Raw genomic sequence first — 20175 nt, forward strand, 5'->3', positions numbered from 1 at the left:
CGAGGCTATAAAAATGAACTAGTGAGTAGATGAGTTTTCCTGTGTGCTGGGATGACGTTTAATACTCTCAACAACCTCTATTGTTTAATTTAGCCACCTGTTTAGTAAAAGCTTTATAATATTAGCCACCTTTCAGTTTAGTAAAAATTAGTGAACTAGTGTTATCTACAGGCATTTAGTCAAAAACTATTGACTTCATGATGATGGAACCAGAAGTACTAAAATACTAACTCGTTTCTGGGTTTTGCCTACAAAAAAAAAAGTTATCCCTGCAGCACTCGATTGCCCTCTATCGGAGCCTCATCACCAATGACAGATGTTTATCTTAGTCCCTCCCCCTTAACCCTAGATTCACTGCTTGATTCAAAAGACTGCTTGATTTTGATTCCTCTCGCCTCTCATAGTTACTAGCCCAGGGTCATAATGACATACATAAATCTTACCTGTCAAAGGCCGCTTCTAACCTTTCAAAGTCAGCTACAATGTCAAGGGTTCAATACAATTTATTTCAGAATCAAGAAAAATGCACTATCGACAGTATCTGTCAATTACTACTGTGTATCATTTTAAATCATTATGCTCTTAGTGTTCTCATGTCTGTAATTCTATAATAATGTTGGTATCCTTTATGTTCCTCTCGAGCTGTAAATCTGAGCAAAATGCCTATGCAGGTTTATTTTGGAAAATAAGTGAGGAAAAGGATGGAGGGTGGAGAGGAGAGAGGTGGAGGAATTTCTCACACTTGTTTACCACTCCCTCTCTTCCTGCTTTTCTTTCTGTGGTACAGCTCGGACTGTGGCTCCGTGACAGGGAAATGAGCTGTACACGAGTCAAGCAGAACACTAAAACACACACACACACACACACACACACACACACACACACACACACACACACACACACACACACACACACACACACACACACACACACACACACACACACACATTCTATTAGCTGGGTTGTATGCTTCTTTTGTCTGTCTCCGTGGGGGAAGCACATTCAGCAATGTGGACTGTAGGCAAAATGGAACAGATCAGACCACAGTCCTGTACAATAGCCTTCACTCATTTTAAAAAAATATTTTTATGGAATTATACTTGAATATAATATAAATAAAATTGTTGTGTTGTGAAAATCAAACTTGAATATCATAAATAATGTGAAATATCCTTAATCTTTTGAAATGGGGATCTCATTTCAAATTGTTGCTGTATTAACACATGCTTTCTAAGTATTGTCAAGTTAAAAAATGTTCAACTTTGGAGTTCAGCTTCAGCTCTGGAATTGATACTGAAAAAAACTTCACCATCGTTATTGTTTGTATCACTGTTAAAACAAGCACTAAGGAAGCCTCTGGAGCTGAAATTCAGATAGAAGCAGATGCTTTAAGACTTCAGTGCTCACAAATTTAAGTGTAAATGTGTTTTTTACAGCAGTAGCTGCCTCTGGTGCTAGCCAACGTTTTTGGATGTTGACCCTGAGACCTCATCTAATGGGTTCCTTTTTTTAAATAAAAAATCTTATGTGCATCTGTGTTTGTGTTTCCACCACCTTCTACAACACAATATGCTTCTTTAACCTTTTCCATCTGCCATTTCCTCACTTCTAATGATCGTCCGTAAAGTTATTTTTGCACAAGGGCTGCCGCAAGCTCTAAACTGTGTAGAACAGAAAGGAAATTTCTTTTCTTTTTCTTTTTTTAAAATTGTCAAATGAGCTGAAACCATCAGGCGTAAACAACTCACTCACATTTTTCACTGTTCTTCTCAATTACCAGTAATCCCTCCATTTTTCTTTTGTCGCATATGTGCATACCCCGTATTGTATTTATTAATTGTCTAATTCTTTGTTTCTCTAAGAATCTGGGTTCTTTGGTTCATGTGGTGTACATCAATACCAGGTTTTGAAAGGTTGGACTCGGCAATGTTGCAAAGTTGCATCAGTGTTTTTCTTAAACTCTTTGCATTGAACTTAGTGAATATATTCAATAGTTGGCCCAGTATTTACTGCATGTGGCTGCATTTTGTGTCTGTTATTATTATGATAATAATATTGCTGTCATTTACATGAAATGAAAACTTTCTCAATTCAGATCAAATTGGCTAAACTACATTACCATACAAAATACAGCCTCTATTCATACAAATAAGCAAACAAATCCATAAATAAATATATAAATAGTTGCAGATGAATTGCTGTCCTTAGTGCAGAATAATCTTTAATGGAATTCTAATCTGCATTGCATTTCACATTCTAGTGGCACTGGCTCAGACGTCCTTCTGTTAGAAAGTTCTCAATTGTTGTTAGTGTGTCTCTCAGTTCTCAATCCATTTATATGTAGATGTATGTGAGTTTTGGATATTTGCCATTAATATATGCTGATGAGGAGACCTACGTACTTTCGTACTGCCTGTCTAAATTAGCTGTGAAGCAGATTTGTCATCTCACAAGCAGGGTGGGAAAGGGGAGCAAATCAAAAACTGTAAATCTGTTTTTTTCTGTATTATCGACCCTGGGTGCTGGGCTTGGATTTTAGGCTTCTAAGATAATGGAGCTTTTAGGAGTATGTTGAATTTTTTATGTGCATGATACAATGTTGTTCCTCTCTTCCACCTCTTGACAGGATGACAACTGGGGCGAGACCACCACAGCGGTCACCGGAACATCAGACCACAGTTTGTCTCAAGAGGACTTGGCTGGCTTCGGGAAGGAGACGGATGGTCCAGTAGAGAAATTGAACTGTGTACGCTTCCTTCCTTTGGCCCTCACCCTCCTCCTAGGCCTTCTGGTCCTGGTTACCCCCCTGTCCTTCCTGGTGCTGCCCCAGGTTCTGTGGCCAGAGCGCCTTCAGGCTTGTGGTACTGCCTGTGAGGGCCTGTTTCTCTCACTGGCTTTCAAGCTCCTCATTCTCTTGCTGGCTGGCTGGGCGCTGTTTGTGCGACCGACGCGAGCCTCCCTGCCCCGGATAGCAGTGTTCCGTGCCCTGCTGGGGTTGCTCACGCTCCTCCTGCTGCTCTCCTATTGGCTGTTCTTTGGAGTGCGCATCTTGGACTCACAGGTATGGGCAAATGTGTGTGGGCACCATAAAGAGTCAAGAGAAACATGTTGAGATCTGTGGAATTGCATCTGTTTAACATTTCTTTTCATAATATTGTTAGTTTCAGCTGTAATATTTGATTGGATGAGCCATGTTCAAACCACATACAAAATTATAAATGTACACATGTGACCATAGATCATTGTTTTTGCAATTCCATTTGATGGTTACACACTTCAATTGTAACTTACTTTTAGGCTAATGACTTCAATGTTACTAAATATTATTATCATCATCGATAGGGTTAAATTGGAATATTTTGGAACGTTTTATCGCTATAATCATGTAATTGTTTGTAATTTCATGCACGGCTCAGCAGCATTATTGTGGTCTGTATTTATTGGTTCAGAAAAAATAAAAGATTTTTATTGTATTTTTATTGTATATGTAAATGGGGAAGTGAACTAATGAACTATTTTGAAGCATCTAATTAATTTAATTAATTGTGTATAATCAAATTATTACACCCCCACCCCACCCCAAAAAACAAATTCAGGGCATGTCATTTGACCCCCTTGGTTTATTGCTTTACTTTCTGTGCTTGACAGGAAGAGAACTACCACGGCATAGTGCAGTTTGCAGTATCATTGGTGGATGCTCTGCTGTTCATCCATTACCTGGCAGTGGTTCTCCTGGAGATCCGGCATCTGCAGCCCTGCTTTTCGCTCTGTGTCGTACGCTCCACTGATGGAGAGACTCACCATTACAACCTGGGACAACTCAGGTGCCAGCTGATGACCAAAACATTGAATAAAATAACTTCATATGCTCTTTAACTGTCTGTTACGTGCTCTTTAACTGTCTGTTACATGCTCTTTAGTTATAAGGCTAGATAAATAGGAACTCACTCGTCACACTTCAAAATAAAGTTTCCAATTAGAACCAAAGATTTCTACAGAACCAAAAAGTTAAACGTAGTTAACTAGTTCTTTAGAAAACCATCTATGTAAATATGTGTCCAAGAGCTTAGAAACAATTAAGCAGATCAAAGGATCCTTTTGCAGTGAATTTTATTTCAGAAGTGGGTTCTTCACTGAAGCCCGAGAACTATTGAAGACCCTTTATTTTTAATTGTCTTCTATGCATCAAATCTGCAAACCAACTATGTGTATAAACATGTTAAAAAAAAAAATTAAAAAATGTTTGTCTCTGTAATTGCACTGATTTTATGGCTGAGCTGCTTTATTGCTTAGATATTGTATTTGCTTGTCTGTATACACAAAATTGTGTGAGTGTGTGTGTGTGTGTGTGTGTGCGCGCACTGTTTAATGCATTAATAATGAGTTGAGTTTGGGCCAAGGGAAAAAGGTCCATTAATCACCCCATTACAGACACTCCCTACTTTGCCCTGCGTTACTTCCCCTCTCCCTTCCTCTCTCCTGCCCAACGCTTTCCTTTGTTCTTGCTCTCATTGTTTCATTGGTTGGACATTTTTGATCCAGCGCAACTGCAGAGTCAAGTGGCAGCACACACACAATAGCTGAGTGAAATCTATTAGTATCTGACATCTGTTTAATGAAATATATTATGGAATTGTCTGTTCCTGTGTTTTAAGAGACACCCAAATCCCTATTAACAATGAACATAAGTTTTTTTTTTTTACAACGTTGATCTGTCTGATCTCTCTCTCTCTCTCCCTCTGTAGCATTCAGCGGGCAGCCCTGGTAATTCTTGAACACTATTATAAGGATTTCTCAGTGCACAACCCTGCCCTGCTGACGGCTGCTAAGTCCAGGGCAGCTAAACATCTGGCTGGGCTAAAAGTCTATAATGTGGATGGTGAGTTTAATCTGTGCAGAATCACTGTGTGTTTTCTGACTTAATGCTTATTGTTCTCTTGACCAAGAAATTCTGAATGATTCATTTTGGAATGCTTTTAGGAAAGGCATCAAAATTGAGATGTCCTTAATATTTCAAAGGTTTCTCCTAGATAGCAATGAGAGCCAATGTCTCCTGCTTCACAGGCTATTGTTCTGAGAAATAGACTCTAGTAATGCAACATGTCTCCTTAGAGTTTCAGAAAAAATCTGTCACAAACTGCAAATTGAAAGTCTGTTATTTCAACATGAAACATTCTCGTGTTCTTACAACACCAAATAATCTGAGAAATGCTATCCACGTGAAATTTAAATGCCATTTTAAAAGCATGCATTGCATCATAATACATTTATATTACATTCATAATCCATATTATATTAACCTTTTTTGACTTTGTATATCAATATGCATAAGAATTACTGGTACACTTTACAGTAAGGTCTCATTTATTAACATTAATTAATGCACTAACTAACATGAACTAACAATGACCAATATGTTTTTACAGCATTTATTATCCTTTGTTAATGTAAAAAATCAAAGTTTGTGTTATTTCACAGTGCATTAACTTATGTTAACAGATAAACCGTTTTAGCAAATGTCGAAATTAACATGAACTAAGATTAATAAATGCTGTAGAAGTATTTTTCATTGTTAGTTCATGTTATCTAATGTAGTTAACTAATGTTAACAAATGAAACGAATGAAAAGTGTTACTGAATTTCTTACAGTATACAAATAACAGAGCATTACATCTAAAAATCTATTTTGATTATCTTTTTTACTTTTAAAGTGAATATTTTTTATATTTAAATAAACGTATTTGTTTTGTACGGAGCCCCTAAAGGGACATTGTTGTGGGGAAAAAAATTAGATGTGAGGGAAAATAAGTCAATGCTTTTGCATCCTCTCACAAATGTTTTGCGTTTTCGGGAAACTTTGCGTTTGCTTGCAAATCCTTTGCGTTCCCCCAAGAAACTTTGTGTTAGCTCGCAAAACCTTTTGAGCTTTTTCCGAGCGAACGCAAAATTTTTCGGTAGAACCCCAATGTTTTTGCGAGGGAATGCAAAACATATGCAAGAGAATGCAAAAGCATTGACAAACATTTTTTCCTCCATCTCACATTTTTTTCCTTCACCATGTCACTTTAGGGGCTCTGTAGTTTTTTATATGACCACCTTTGCTCTTCACCACTTATATCAACAATTGTCTCATTTGTATCTATTTGTATCCCTCATGAGGAATTTTAATAGAAACATTTGAGACTAAGTTGATACTTGGGATCAAGATAGACCACCGTTAAAAGGGTCACATCCTACAATTGGTTGCGTCCACTAAGAACTTAGTCCCCTGACCTGTGAAAGAGCAACCTCTGAGCAATAATATTGTCTTGAACTTGGACTAAAAAACAAACACGTGCAATCGCCACGTACATCTAATAAATCTTCTGTGATTGTTTCTTTCTGCAGAGTTTAAAGCCAAACTGAAAAGCTATCTTTTCGATTGTAAGTTCGGACCGTGTAATGCATTCAAAAATCCTTTCACAGAAACAATGAATTGTCAAGTGCTCCACATGTTTTTGTTATTTGCTTGTGCATGCAGTCATTTTACACCGTGCACAAGGTCACAGACTCATCCAAAAAACAATCGAGAAATGCATTGAGAAATCCTTCTACATGTCTCAATTGCCATGAAGACACTCATCTCTGCTCTTACTATGCTGTAAAAATATGAAAAATAAAAAAAAATTAAATAACTACTTTCTCACCCCAGATCTCAAACACACCCAGTCTCTCTCCCTCGTTCTCCGTCACTGTTTGACATTTATGATGTGCTGTCAGCACAAGAAATACAGACACCATGATCCAGAGATGCATACTTGGGATCAAGATACCCCCTTAAGCACTCAAGCCTTCTTCATGCCTGTGGCTATCGAACCAGGCCAGGAATGTGTGTGTGTGTGAGTGTGCACGTATATAAAAAACAGCAGTGCGTAGCTCTTTTTGTGCTTTGCATGGATTGCCAGAGTATTAATAATGCATCACTAGGAAAAAAGATTCTCCCCCGAAAAAAAAAATTCCTTCTGAATAACCTTAACTTGTTTTTGTCTGTGGATATAATTATTGTTGTATCTTATTTCTCGTAATGGTCCTCCTTGGTGTTTGTGTGTATTATTTTTTTTTCTTTTGTCTTTGTCATGTTATTCACAAAAATCCAGAGGAAGATTTAGTATATGTGATTTCTGGAGGTGATTCATTGAGTATGGATCACAGACCTGCCCTGCTACAGAGGAGAGTCATGCTGCCCTTGTCATGCATTATTAACCATATCTGTGACCTGAATATGGATAAATATGCATAAATTATTCTGTTCACCACATTAGTATGCACACTCAGCTAATATGCATTACGTATAATCATCATAACCTGATTCCACATATAGATTTACTTGACTGCCAGTGGGCTTTTTGCAGTAGATATGCAATGCCGGTAAAGGGGTGGTATAATGCCCTTTTCACAAGATGTAAAATAAATCTTTAATATCACCAGAGTGTGTATGTGAAGTTTTAGCTGAAAAAAACTCACAGATATTTTTATATAGCATGTTAAAATTGTCACTTTTTGAGGGTTAGCAAAAACGCACCATTTTTTTGTCTGTCCCTTTAAATGCAAATGAGCTGCTGCTCCCGTCACAGAGGGCGGAACTTCAACAGCAACAACTTGTGTCCTTTTACCTCACAAAGACATGCACTGAAAATTTCAAAAACTTTTAGCCTGTTATGTTAAAGGGGAACTTGGTGATTTTCACTTTTGTTGTCGCATATTGTCTCAATGAGCTCCCCCTACAGCTGTGGGCCGTATATTTCACAACACTGTCGTAAAAAAACTCACTTGCGGCACCCTCCTCCCCCTTTCAACTGCTGCTCATGTGCATTTGTTATTATCGGAGCCGGCCAACTTTATCATGTGGAGCTATGTCTACCGAAGTGGGTAATACATCATACCAGAGCCCGTCTACGAAAAGCCTGGCCACTCCCAATTAAGTCCTATTGTACCGAATTTTGGTTGTAGTTCCACCAGAGTTCCACTGGGGGGCGATCGCCCATGAGTGCAAAATTAATGGGAGTCTATGGAACTAGACGGCTAAATTTGTCTCTTTCACCCGGTTGACATTGAGAAATCTCAAATTTGATTGTAGGTTTTGCAATTTCAACATGGGTTATAGGTCGAAAGTTGAATGAACGAGTACTTATGTCCTTTCGATTTATTACAGGTTGAGTTGTTGTTGTCCATAACACACTAGCATTCTGCTAATGAACGCTGATTAGTCAGTGAAGGACTAATTACGACCAGAGATACCGCTTGATGGCATCGTGGCATCCGAAGCTGGACCAGAATGTGTGTGTGTGTGTGTATTTTCGGCATGGTCTTTTAAAGCAACAAAACAAAAACTCTAAAAAATCTAACACCGAAGCAATGTGAAATTTCTTTGCATCTCCTTTCGAATACAACATTCAAATTACTAGACAAAAAATTATATCCTGAGAAAAGTGGATTTTGAGGGGTATAGCTGCATTGACCGCCATTCATTCTGCACTCGTCCTGTGAGCGCCCTCATATGGAACCAGAGTGGGACTGCAACCAGTTCAGAAGCCGGAAGTTTACTGAGAGTGGAAGTTCCCCCCTTATTAGACATTCTCTGATCATACACAGTATTATATGGCATGTGTGTTTATGTCGAATTGCCGTAAAGCAGTTTGTGTTTCTCGCTCGTTCCTGCTTCTCACCAGACTTCCTATTTCCAACTTACCGGAACGTCCGTCCCGATGTTGCAAGGTTAGTTTTCCGCCTGGGAACGCAGGGGGGAGCGGGGAAAGTCACCATTCTCACCAGAACAGGTTATTTAACCATCAAAATGTTTTCTAAATGGTTTTATTAAGTTGAAATAGTTGCCAAGTTCCCCTTTAAAATCAGAGTCAGACAAAGATGGAGAGACTCAAGAAGTGACAACATGTAGAATGCAAGTTATGCAGCTGGACATTTCTGAATGGTTAGTTGAAGAATTTATGTAGTTGATGTGGAGTTAACTATCTTCTAGTCATTGATTAGCATATTCTGTCATGATAATCTGTAAATTGTGTTCCGGGGGCGGGCTTTATGTAAATTTTAGGGTTAATGATGTCACTAACCCAGGAGGAATGTTGTGTGTAGTTCCTACCAGCCTTTTGTTGTAGTCCTTAAACAATTTCTTTGCTTTGAACTTTGAGCGTTGGAACTTTTCAGATGTTGTTTATGCTCAAACAGCAACATTAAGAAGTCCTCAAAATACAAAGTTCAGGCATTGCTCAGAGTAGCATAAGCCAGACAAGGCAGGATTTAAAGGAAAGGGAAAGGATTCTTTTTTTTTTTCTAAAGTGCTCACAGAAGAGTTGAGTTTTCAGTTGTCTTTTGAATGTTGTCAGGGATTCTCCATTCCGGACGAGGGTGGGGAGATCATTCCACCTGCATGGAACCTTGAATGAGAATGTTCTGGAGAGTGTTTTTGTGGCTCTCTGTGATGGTACCACGAGCCGTCGCTCATTGACCGATCGTAGGCTTCTGGTAGGGATGTAGACTCGTAGAAACGAGTAAAAGTAGGAGGGAGCTGAGCCTGTGGTCAATCTGTAAGCGTCAATGCCTTGAACTTGTTGCGAGCAGCGAGTGGTAGCCAGTGCAGAGAGATGAACAGAGGAGTGACGTGGGCTCGTTGATGACGAAACGGGCTGCAGCATTCTGGATCATTTGTAGAGGTTTACTTGCACATGATGGAAGATTTGCTGCTCAAGAAACATTTCTTATTACCAATGTTGTAAACATTTGTGCTGCTTAATAGTTTTGAACAAACCATGATAGTTTTTTTTATTTAATGAATAGAAAGAAAAGCATTTATTTAAAATAGAGATGTTTTTAATTATAACAGCTGTTAAATTACAATTTATATGATATTCTGCAACAGTATGAAGGCATGAATTTTTGATCAGACTTTACAATGCCTTGGCCTTGGGTTCCAAGTTTGATAGGAATTTGCATGACATCAGAAGAATTACTTTTGGTAACACTATAAAAGCTTGACAGACTTAGCAATGGGTCAGTTTGTGAAAGGTATCTGTTTTTCTCGTGATATGGAATAATGTCAAGATGAATTTTTGTCGTTTTTTTAGTTTATTGAATTGTACTTGCATCTATTCTCTCTCTCTCATGATGTTGATTTTTGTCTTTCCAGGTGCTGGAAGCGATGCTGCAACAGCTCAGTCTCGAGCTAAAATAGCAGCTGCCGCTCGACAGAGAGACACCAGCCACAATGAGCTGTACTACGAGGAAGCTGAGCATGATCGAAGAGTCCGAAAGCGCAAAGCACGGTAAGAGAAACAATAGAGTGGCAGAGTTTGTGGAACAACAAGTATGAAAGTGATACCACAGCATGCAGTTAAATTTTGATATACAGTAAAGATATTTAAAATAGAGTTGGGGTTTTAATTAAACTACTGCAACTTAATATGCAACGTTTTCCAGGCTGGTGGTGGCCGTAGAGGAGGCATTCACACATGTTAGACGGCTGCAGGAGGAGGAGAAAAAGAAGCCGCCGGGAGATGAGATGGATCCACGTGAGGCAGCACAGGCCATCTTCCCATCCATGGCTCGAGCACTGCAGAAATACCTGCGCACCACCCGCCAGCAGCACTGCCACAGCATGGACAGCATTCAGGCCCACCTGGCGTTCTGCATTACAAACAACATGACCCCAAAGGTGAGACAAACCCAGACATGCTTTCTTACAAAAGTGGGTGACATTAATCCAGACTTCTCCTATTTGACACCACCAAATGTCTGTAACAGGAGTCATGAGCACTTGCGCACAATCCATATGAGCAAGAGGGTTGTATTGATTTTAAGTCATTCACATCTGTGTAAATCATGGGCGGCGCTATAGGGAGGGGCTAGCGGGTGCTTCAGCACCCCAAAAAAGACCAAAGCACCCCGATAGCACCCACAAAAATAATTTCTGGAAGCAATTATATTCAGGCTGTATACTATGGAAGCCCTGAACTGAATCAGAATCAGAATCAGAATCAGAAAGAGCTTTATTGCCAAGTGTGCTTGCACACACAAGGAATTTGTTTTGGTACTGAGGCTTCCAGTGGACATATACAAATACAACATGAAACATAATACTACAAATTATAAGAATAAAAAATAAAAATATGAATATATGAGAATAAAACTATCACAGTTGGGTTTAGTCAGAATAGACATTTTCAGATTTACAGATTATGAACCTATTTACAGTGTTTTGAATATTATAAATAAATAAATCTACAAATAAGTATCACCTGAGTTGTGGGATATTGCACTAAACAGTGGGAGTATTGCACTTACAGGCATATGCCTTGGGAGGAGTGTTAACTGTTCAGGAGGGAAATGGCCTGTGGGAAGAAACTGTTCCTGTGCCGAGATGTTCTTGTGGCCAGTGATCTGAGTCTCCGTCTTGACGGTAACAGTTCAAACAGGTGGTGTCCAGGGTGAGTGGAGTCTGTGATGATTTTACCTGCTCTCTTCCTCACTCTGGAAGAGTACAGGTCCTGGAGGTTTGGCAGGGGGGCACCAATAATCCTCTCCGCAGTCCGGACTGTCCGTTGTAGTCTCCTGATGTCTGATTTGGTAGCTGAACCAAACCAGACAGTGATGGAAGCGCACAAGACAGACTCAATGACGGCTGAGTAGAACTGAATCAGCAGATCCTGAGGCAGGTTGAACTTCCTCAGCTGGCGAAGGAAGTACAGTCTCTGCTGGGCCTTTTTCACAATGGAGTCAATGTGATTGTCCCACTTCAGGTCCTGAGAGATGATAGTGCCCAGGAACCTGAATGACTCCACTGCTTCCACAGTGCTGTTCATGATGGTGAGTGGGGGGAGTGCTGGGCTGTTCCTCCTGAAGTCCACGATCATCTCCACTGTTTTGAGCGTGTTCAGCTCAAGGTTGTTATAACTGCACCAGGCAGCCAGCTGTTCAACCTCCAGTCTGTAAGCAGACTCGTCACCGTTTCGGATGAGACCGATGACAGTGGTGTCGTCTGCAAATTTCAGGAGCTTGACAGTGGGGTCTTTAGAAGTGCAGTCATTAGTGTACAGGGAGAAGAGCAGTGGGGAGAGAACGCACCCTTGGGGAGCACCAGTGCTGATTGTGAGTGTCTTGGATGTGTGTTTCCCCAGTCTCACTCGCTGCTGCCGGTCCGTCAGGAAGCTGGTGATCCACTGACAGATCGAGGATGGTATGGAGAGCTGGGTCAGTTTGGCTGTGAGAAGACCAGGCATGATGGTATTGAAGGCCGAACTGAAGTCCACAAAGAGGATCCTTGCATAAGTCCCTGGTCTGTCGGGATGTTGCAGGATATAATGCAGTCCCATGTTGACTGCATCATCCACAGACCTGTTTGCTCTGTAAGCAAACTGAAAGGGATCCAGCAGGGGTCCAGTGATGTCCTTCAGGTGGGCCAGCACCAGTCTTTCAAACGACTTCATGACCACAGACGTGAGAGCGACAGGTCTGTAGTCATTAAGTCCAGTGATTTTGGGTTTTTTGGGGACAGGAATGATAGTGGAGCGTTTGAAGCAGCAGGGAACTTCACACTGCTCCAATGATCTGTTGAAGATCTGCGTGAAGACCGGGGCCAGTTGGTCAGCGCAGGCTTTTAAACAAGCAGATGAGATGCCGTCTGGGCCTGAGGCTTTCCTAGTCTTCTGTTTTTTGAAGACTCGGCTCACGTCCTCCACACAGACCTTAAGCTCAGGTTGGATGGCAGGAGGGGGGAGTGATAATTGGAGAACAGGAGGTGATGCTGAATGTGTGAAGTGCAGATCAGACCGGGTGTGTGGTGTGAATGAGGGCTTTTCAAACCGGCAGTAAAATGAATTTAAATCGTCAGCCAGGTGTTGATTGTCCACAGATCGAGGGGATGGTGACTTGTAGTTGGTAATGTTCCTCAGGCCATTCCAGACTGATGATGGGTCGTTGGATGAAAACTGTTTTTTCAGTTTATCAGAGTAGTTCCTTTTAGCAACTCTGATCTCCTTTGTCAATCTGTTTCTGGCCTGGTTATACAAGATTTTATCCCCACTTCTGTAAGCATCCTCTTTGGCATGACGAAGGTGTTTGAGTTTCCCAGTAAACCATGGTTTATCATTAGTGAATGATAAGAATGTCCTGGTAGGAATGCATGTATCCTCACAGAAACTTATATATGATGTTACAGTATCTGTGAGCTCATCCAGATCATTGGTAGCAGCTTCAAAAACAGTCCAATCAGTGCAATCAAAGCAGGCCTGTAGATTCTGCTCTGCTTCATTAGTCCATCTTTTCACAGTCCTTATTCCAGGTTTAGCTGATTTCAGTTTCTGCCTGTAGGTCGGTATGAGATGAACCAAACAGTGATCAGAGAGCCCCAAAGCTGCCCGTGGGACGGAGTGATATGCATTTCTTATTGTGGTGTAACAGTGGTCCAGTATATTACTGTCTCTGGTGGGACATGTAACGTGCTGTCTGTATTTTGGTAGTTCACGGGAAAGATTTGCTTTGTTAAAATCCCCAAGAATGATTAAAAGAGAGTCTGGGTACCTTTGTTCCGTTTCAGATATTTGTTCAGCCAGCTGTTGTAGCGCCGCGCTCACGCACGCGTCTGGAGGGATGTAAACATTCACGAGAATGAAAGAGGAAAATTCCCGAGGCGAGTAGAAGGGTTTACAGTTTATGAAATGTGCCTCTAAATTAGGAGAGCACATCTTCTTCAGTGTTGTTACATCTGAACACCAACTTTCGTTAATGTAGAAACACAATCCACCACCTCTCGTTTTCCCCGTTAGCTCCGCGATGCGATCCGCTCGGAACAGCTGGAAGCCCGGCAGATGTATTGCGTTGTCCGGTATGGCTTCACTCAGCCAGGTTTCAGTGAAGCACAAAGCAGCAGAGTTTAAAAAATCCTTGTTAGTGTGGGTGAGGAGAAGAAGTTCATCCGTTTTGTTAGGAAGGGATCGGAGATTCGCGAGATGAATGCTGGGGAGTGCAGTGTGCAGGCCGCGCTCGCGGAGTTTAACCAGCGCGCCGGCTCGCTTCCCGCGTTTGCGTCTGAACGCGCGTTTGAACAACAACGCTGCCCCTCCGACGAGAATGTCCAGCAAAACGTCCGAATAATCAAAAACTGTAGAAAAGGTTTCTGGTGTGTGTTTCCTAATGTCCAGTAGTTCGTCTTTGGTGAAACTGATAGGAAAAGAATGACTAAACGCAGAACAAACGAACAAAAACAACACAATAGCTGGAGAGCTCCACACCGAGGCAGCCATCCGCGGCGCCATCTTGGATCTGCATGGTGAAGAAACTGCATGGTGAAGAAAAAGAAAAAAGAAAACTTATCTTATTTGAGATATTAAGTCGTTATTTTGACATAGGGTAAGTGTACCCATTAAAGGGTTAGTTCACCCAAAAATGAAAATTATGTCATTAATGACTGATTGACGGATTGACAACAGAACCGGAAGAGAATACCATGCTGAATAAAGTTATCGTTTTTGTTATTTTTGGAACAAAATGTATTTTCGATGCTTCAAAAAATTCTAACTAACCCCCTGAGGTCACGTGGACTACTTTGATGATGTCTTTATTGCCTTTCTGGACAAGGACAGTATACCGTACATAGATTTTCAATGGAGGGACAGAAAACTCTCGTACTAAATCTAAAATATCTTAAACTGTGTTCCGAAGATGAACAGAGGTCTTACGGGCTTGGAACGACATGAGGGTGAGTCATTAATGACATAATTTTCATTTTTGGGTGAACTAACCCTTTAAGCCCATGTACCCTTTAAGCCCACTTTCAACTTTGAAGTCAAATAAAAAAAAGAGTAAAACATATTTTATGCTGCTCATTATTTTAATTAATCGAGTGATTTGTTACTTCCCTGGCATTTTTTATTGTATACCAATCACATTTGGCAATGTTGAGTTGGCCCCACCCATGTGCATGCTGTCTCAGGGGACCTCACACAAAGTCACCCCAAAACTTTGGTGTTTCGGGACCCTTCAGAAATCAATACATTTTTGCAATTTTCAGCCATTTATTTGGTAACTACATTGATATTATGTCAAATAAGAGATAAATGTGTCGTTTTTTGTGTATGAACAAACAGTACTTTATCATTTTGTATAATTTTCCTCTAAATGGAAAGATGAGTCAAAAGGTCAAAGCATGAACAAGAAATTACTATGATACTAATGGTGCGTTCACGTGCTATGGTAATTACGGTAAATGCCAAAAGCCGACGTGGAAAATGCACATGAGCACCCCCTCATGTGGTATTTTCCACTGGGCAGCTCGTAGAATATTGTGATACACGAGTTGCCGAGATAAGATAACCTTTGACCTTTTCAAAATGGCGGAGAGCAACGCGAGAGTCGTGAATAGTAAAAATATGTACTATTCATGATCTAGAAAATATACAGCATTTTATTTACCGTTTGAGTTTTGATAAATCATCTTCTTGCTGTAGCAGATGACTTAAGCAATCTAAAATAGTTATAGCTAAATAACAGGTCTGGATCTCCATCTTTTTACCACATTACGACAACAAAAGCACTTGAACGCAACACACTGGTAAATACCAGTTCACAAGTGGAAAATATCATATTTTCCATAGCACGTGAACGCACCATTAGTCCACAGTATATTTAAGCTCCATGCATGTATTTGTAATCATATCTTACATTTTTAAAGGAAAACTTCACCATTATTCACTGTGGAACCATTTAAGCCCACCTTATGTGTTTCAATGAGGAATCCCTCTAATTGCAAACTTTGATACATTTTCTGAAAGTGTTTAATTATAACATTTCCGCCACTTCCGGTCCAGCTTTGACCGGGCAAAACTCGGGACCCAAGCCAAGTTGGGGCTCCGGACTCCAGGCAATGCCGGTAGTATTGAGCCATAACTCGGCTTCCTTCCCGAGATATGGTCACTTCCTGTGGAACTTTGATCGAGCATAACTCCATAGTCAAGCCGATCTAAGGCTGCATACTCCCGGTGTAGGGGGGCCACTAGGAGACCCCCCGAAACCCCAGAGTCTGGAGCTCCAACTCGACTTCTTTCTGAGAGATACAACCGGTCAAACTTCCACCTTTGACCAGGAATAACTCGGTAGCCAAGCTGACTTAAGGCTCCAGACTCCCGGTGTCTGGGGTCCACTAGGAGGCTCCCCTAAGCCCAGAGTATGGAGCCCTAACTCGGCTTGGCTCCCGAGATACACCCGGTCAAACTTCCAGCTTGACTCCAGCTACAACTCCAGTCAAGCCGACTTTAGGCTCCAGACCACCGTCCACTAACACCTACCCATGCCACCCTGGGCTCTATTCAAACATTAGCAAAATTATTTTTTTTAATACTTCCCTGTCACTGAATAAATAAATTGATGTTTTACTTCTTTAAAATCAATCATTTTTTATATTTTGTGAATAAATGATGATGTGGGCTTATTTGGAAAACACGCGGGCTTTAATGGTGCCAAAAGTACCAATCAAGCCCATGCCAGACTTCTGACTTTATTCCTAAAATATCTTAAATTTATATTCTAAAATGTACATCAACGAATTAATACATTTTTAAATGAGAGATAAATCTTAAAGGTGCAAAACGCAGGTCTCTGAGTTTTTGCAGAACTACGCCCCCTCTGGCGACAAGCGAAACTGCAACCAGAGTTGTGCACGCTCATGGACCACACGCACACGCACGCATGCACGAGAACGAGCTGTTCATAAGTGAAGGAGCATCTGCCGCGCAGATCTTTGGTGTACAGCCAAAATCTCTTCAGTGGTAATAAAGTTATAAATCTGCAAGTCATTTCAAATATATGGAAGGCAAGACATTTGAGTAAATTACTCTTATGTGTGAGGGGAAAAACAGGGGTAGTAGAAAACTTTGTTTATGTTTTTACTGTATCCACCTATGATTGTATTGTTATGGAAACACATTCATAAACAATATAATTGATTACTTCGCAAAAGCTCAAAATAATAATCATACCATACACGGTTGGTCAACAACGTTCACTCAAATGTCTCAAGGTAATAAACAATCAAATGTCACCATGACGTTTTCATAAAAGCCAAACAGGCTAATCCGCCGCAGACTTGCGGGGTTCAGCCTGTTATTGATCTGCTAAGTAGAATATTCCAATAACAATACATCCTTTTTCTGTAATAATTTACTCAAAATTTCTGTCTAATTATCGGTCATTTTTTCAGCATGTTATATCACACTCAAGAATCTTGAACTGTTTTGCTAAATCACTAAACTACATGTAGCGCTGATTTATTTAGTAGATATTTTGACAGGGACAATACACACTGACAAACATTAATGTGAAATGTGTCAATACTTTATTTAGTAAATAGTTAGTCTGCGAGTAAAGTAAAAATATTTACCCCTTTACCATTGTATTTCTCTTCCTGCAACGTTCAGAATAAAACATGTATTTAATCACAATACCAAAATATTTTACGTTTTCCTCGTTTTGATAGAATACGAGCTCCCACATACCTCATATATACATACAAAATGTACCACATTCACGGGAACAATTTGCTATTTTTACCGAAAAATACAATATAGCCAATGCAACGGCGTTCTTCCTTGTTGGTCAATGACATGAACACCATAGCATGTTAGCAATGGACACAAGGCTAACGTTACCGGTAGGACATACACAAAAACATAGTTAGCATCTTTTATTGGATATGTTTTATGTTTCATGTTGTACTATTCTTCCGAACACAATTCCTAGTTTATGAAACTGTTCACTAACAATGGTAGTAAAACCAATTCTGATTGTACATGTATCTAGGTTACGCTAAAGCATTACACATTTTACGCATCGTCATTTGTTATCATACATAGATTGGCTGTATCAAACATTAGAGACTGGGCTATATCTTACCGTTTTATCAAGAAAAAAGCCAACTGAGGATCCCGTTTGAGACCAAGAGCAGACCGCAGATCTCTCCATTTGTTGAATGCCTTCCCGAGGTTGACTCTCGTCTTACTCCGACGCCTGTCTGACTCCAATTTGGACCTTTTGGTGGCACTAGACAAAACATCTCTTTTCTTTACTTTATGTGGAGTTTGCGTTGGGGTTTGGAACGGACTACAAGCCGGTCTCTTTGAATCCATCTTCTACCTTTGACGCACGATTTGTCTTCGCTGATGCGGAGAATGGCGGCGCCGGTGAATACACAAACCTGCGAGACATAGCCTGGTGAGCGTGAACGCGCATGACGTCACGCCCAGTCTCAAATTCGAACCCGAATCCCTCTTATTTATTTTACTGTACAGGATGATAGAGGCAATTGCAGTGATCAGAGAAGGGCTCATTCAGCCCATCAGGCAATTGTTTATGCATGTATGGGTTAGAAAACGTGTATTTTTAACATGAATTGTTGCGCAATGCACCTTTAATGTCTCAGTGGGCTTAATAAATAATATCTCGTTATTTCAACATAATATCTTTTATTTCGACATATCTCGTTATTTCGACATAATAAGGAGAGATTCCAATCTAAATAAAGCCACATTAAGTGTTCTTATAATGGAGGAGAATGCTTAACGTGTAATTAAACACGTTCATATTCTGGGCTCATCTGATTTTTTGTACATAGTATAGCCTACTTTATTATGATTTTAGTATCTTAATGATTAATAAATGCATGCACATTTACCGTGAACTTGATAAATGTTGCAGATATGTTTTACTATGCACAAACAAATGCCTTTCAGCTTATGTGTGCAAAATTCAGAATTAAATGAATGTGCAGCAATTTGTACAAATAGAGAGTCTGTAGGCTTACTATACGAGTTGTAGCCATTAAATAAGCGCATTTAGTTTCATATTTGTTAAAATATTATAATGTTATTTTTTTTTCCATCTATGTTGATTATGAAAAGTGAACAGCATTAGTAAGATAGGATGCCCAATATATCGGGAGACATGGGGTGGGTTAGACATGATTTTGACCACTTCATTAAGTTTTGCTTTGTAGAAAGCCTTTCTTTAAAGTGAATTTCGTTTTGTATAAATTGTACTTAATTTAAAAAAAAATCATAAACCAATTGCCTGGATTTAATAAAAAATAAGCAAATATAGCAGACAATATAATCATGACATGGAGGTGCCGGCGCGGTCACTTGCATTGCACATGAACAGGAGCGCATCTCATCATAAATTAACCGAAAATCAGCGTATGCCTCACAGACATGAGAGATATATCTATAGAAAGCTTGAAATGTCTTTAAACGAAACAATTTAAAACGAAAAGAAATAGGCTACTCTCTGATTATCTAATCTATTATGTGCATTTCTCTCTATAGGCGCGTTCACTACGGAGATGGCGATAATCATCTTCATCTTCGCAGCCGACACTAACACAGAAAACACTAGTTTATTAATATAAATCAATACACGCGTGTCACCGGATTTACAAATGCTCATCTTGCTTACATTTACATTTACATTTATTCATTTATCTGACGCTTTTATCCAAAGCGACTTACAATTGCTATATTTCAGAGGTTGCACGCCTCTGGAGCAACTAGGGGTTCAGTGTCTTGCTCAGGGACAATTTGGTGTCTCACAGTAGATTCGAACCCAGGTCTCTCACACCAAAGGCATGTGTCTTATCCACTGCACCACCACCACCCCATTTTGCTTGTTGCACACACACATATTATGTCGAAATAACAATGTCCTGACTTATGCACCCTGTATTTTAAGGAAGAACATTTATTTATTTATGATACATTATTCATACACAAAGAAAATTTGTGTCCTTAAAGGTTGGATTTTTCCTATTTTTTCCAATTAAGGCATTAAGATCAATTTCCAAAAGATGATTTTTATTCCTCTTTTTAGGCAACTTTAGCATGGGTGTCCTAACTTATTCACATCACTGTATAATTGCGCAGCTCCCCCTGTCAATGATCTAGCACCTCCTCAGCACCTGCGTTAAAAATTATCTGACGCCGCCCCTGCGGGCAGATGTTAATGACTTTGTAATTTATAACAACAACATACACAGTGCATTGTAGCACTAATTGTAACCTCACATATAAACTAAATATTATCAGAAGCCTACGATCAGGAATAACATTTGGAATGAAATAGATTTTTTTGAGAGAGAGAGAG

The 20175-nt window shown here is 40.0% G+C and overlaps 2 protein-coding genes across 5 annotated transcripts in view; both read left to right on the top strand.

The window, feature by feature from the left end:
• Nucleotides 1-20175, top strand: part of LOC143723295 (ladderlectin-like) — a 259996-nt gene that overhangs the window by 172834 nt on the left and 66987 nt on the right. The window contains exon 1 of one of the 3 annotated variants that reach the window (XM_077215476.1): nt 1138-1141. The exons of the other annotated variants lie outside the window; for them this stretch is intronic. The gene's annotated coding sequence lies outside the window, so the exon portion shown is untranslated. Of the gene's footprint in view, nt 1-1137; nt 1142-20175 lie in introns of those variants that run through there. 3 annotated transcript variants of the gene reach the window in all.
• Nucleotides 1-20175, top strand: part of vangl1 (VANGL planar cell polarity protein 1) — a 49361-nt gene that overhangs the window by 24485 nt on the left and 4701 nt on the right. For both annotated transcript variants that reach the window (XM_077215457.1, XM_077215458.1), the window contains exons 4-8: nt 2627-3061; nt 3649-3824; nt 4746-4879; nt 10181-10316; nt 10471-10705. In XM_077215457.1, the coding sequence (XP_077071572.1) occupies nt 2627-3061; nt 3649-3824; nt 4746-4879; nt 10181-10316; nt 10471-10705 (1116 nt within the window). The remainder of the gene's footprint in view (nt 1-2626; nt 3062-3648; nt 3825-4745; nt 4880-10180; nt 10317-10470; nt 10706-20175) is intronic.

Source organism: Siphateles boraxobius, unplaced genomic scaffold (assembly GCF_051911475.1).
Source record: "Siphateles boraxobius isolate OS27281-9 unplaced genomic scaffold, OSU_SipBor_1 7, whole genome shotgun sequence".
Classification (NCBI taxonomy): Eukaryota; Metazoa; Chordata; class Actinopteri; order Cypriniformes; family Leuciscidae; genus Siphateles; species Siphateles boraxobius.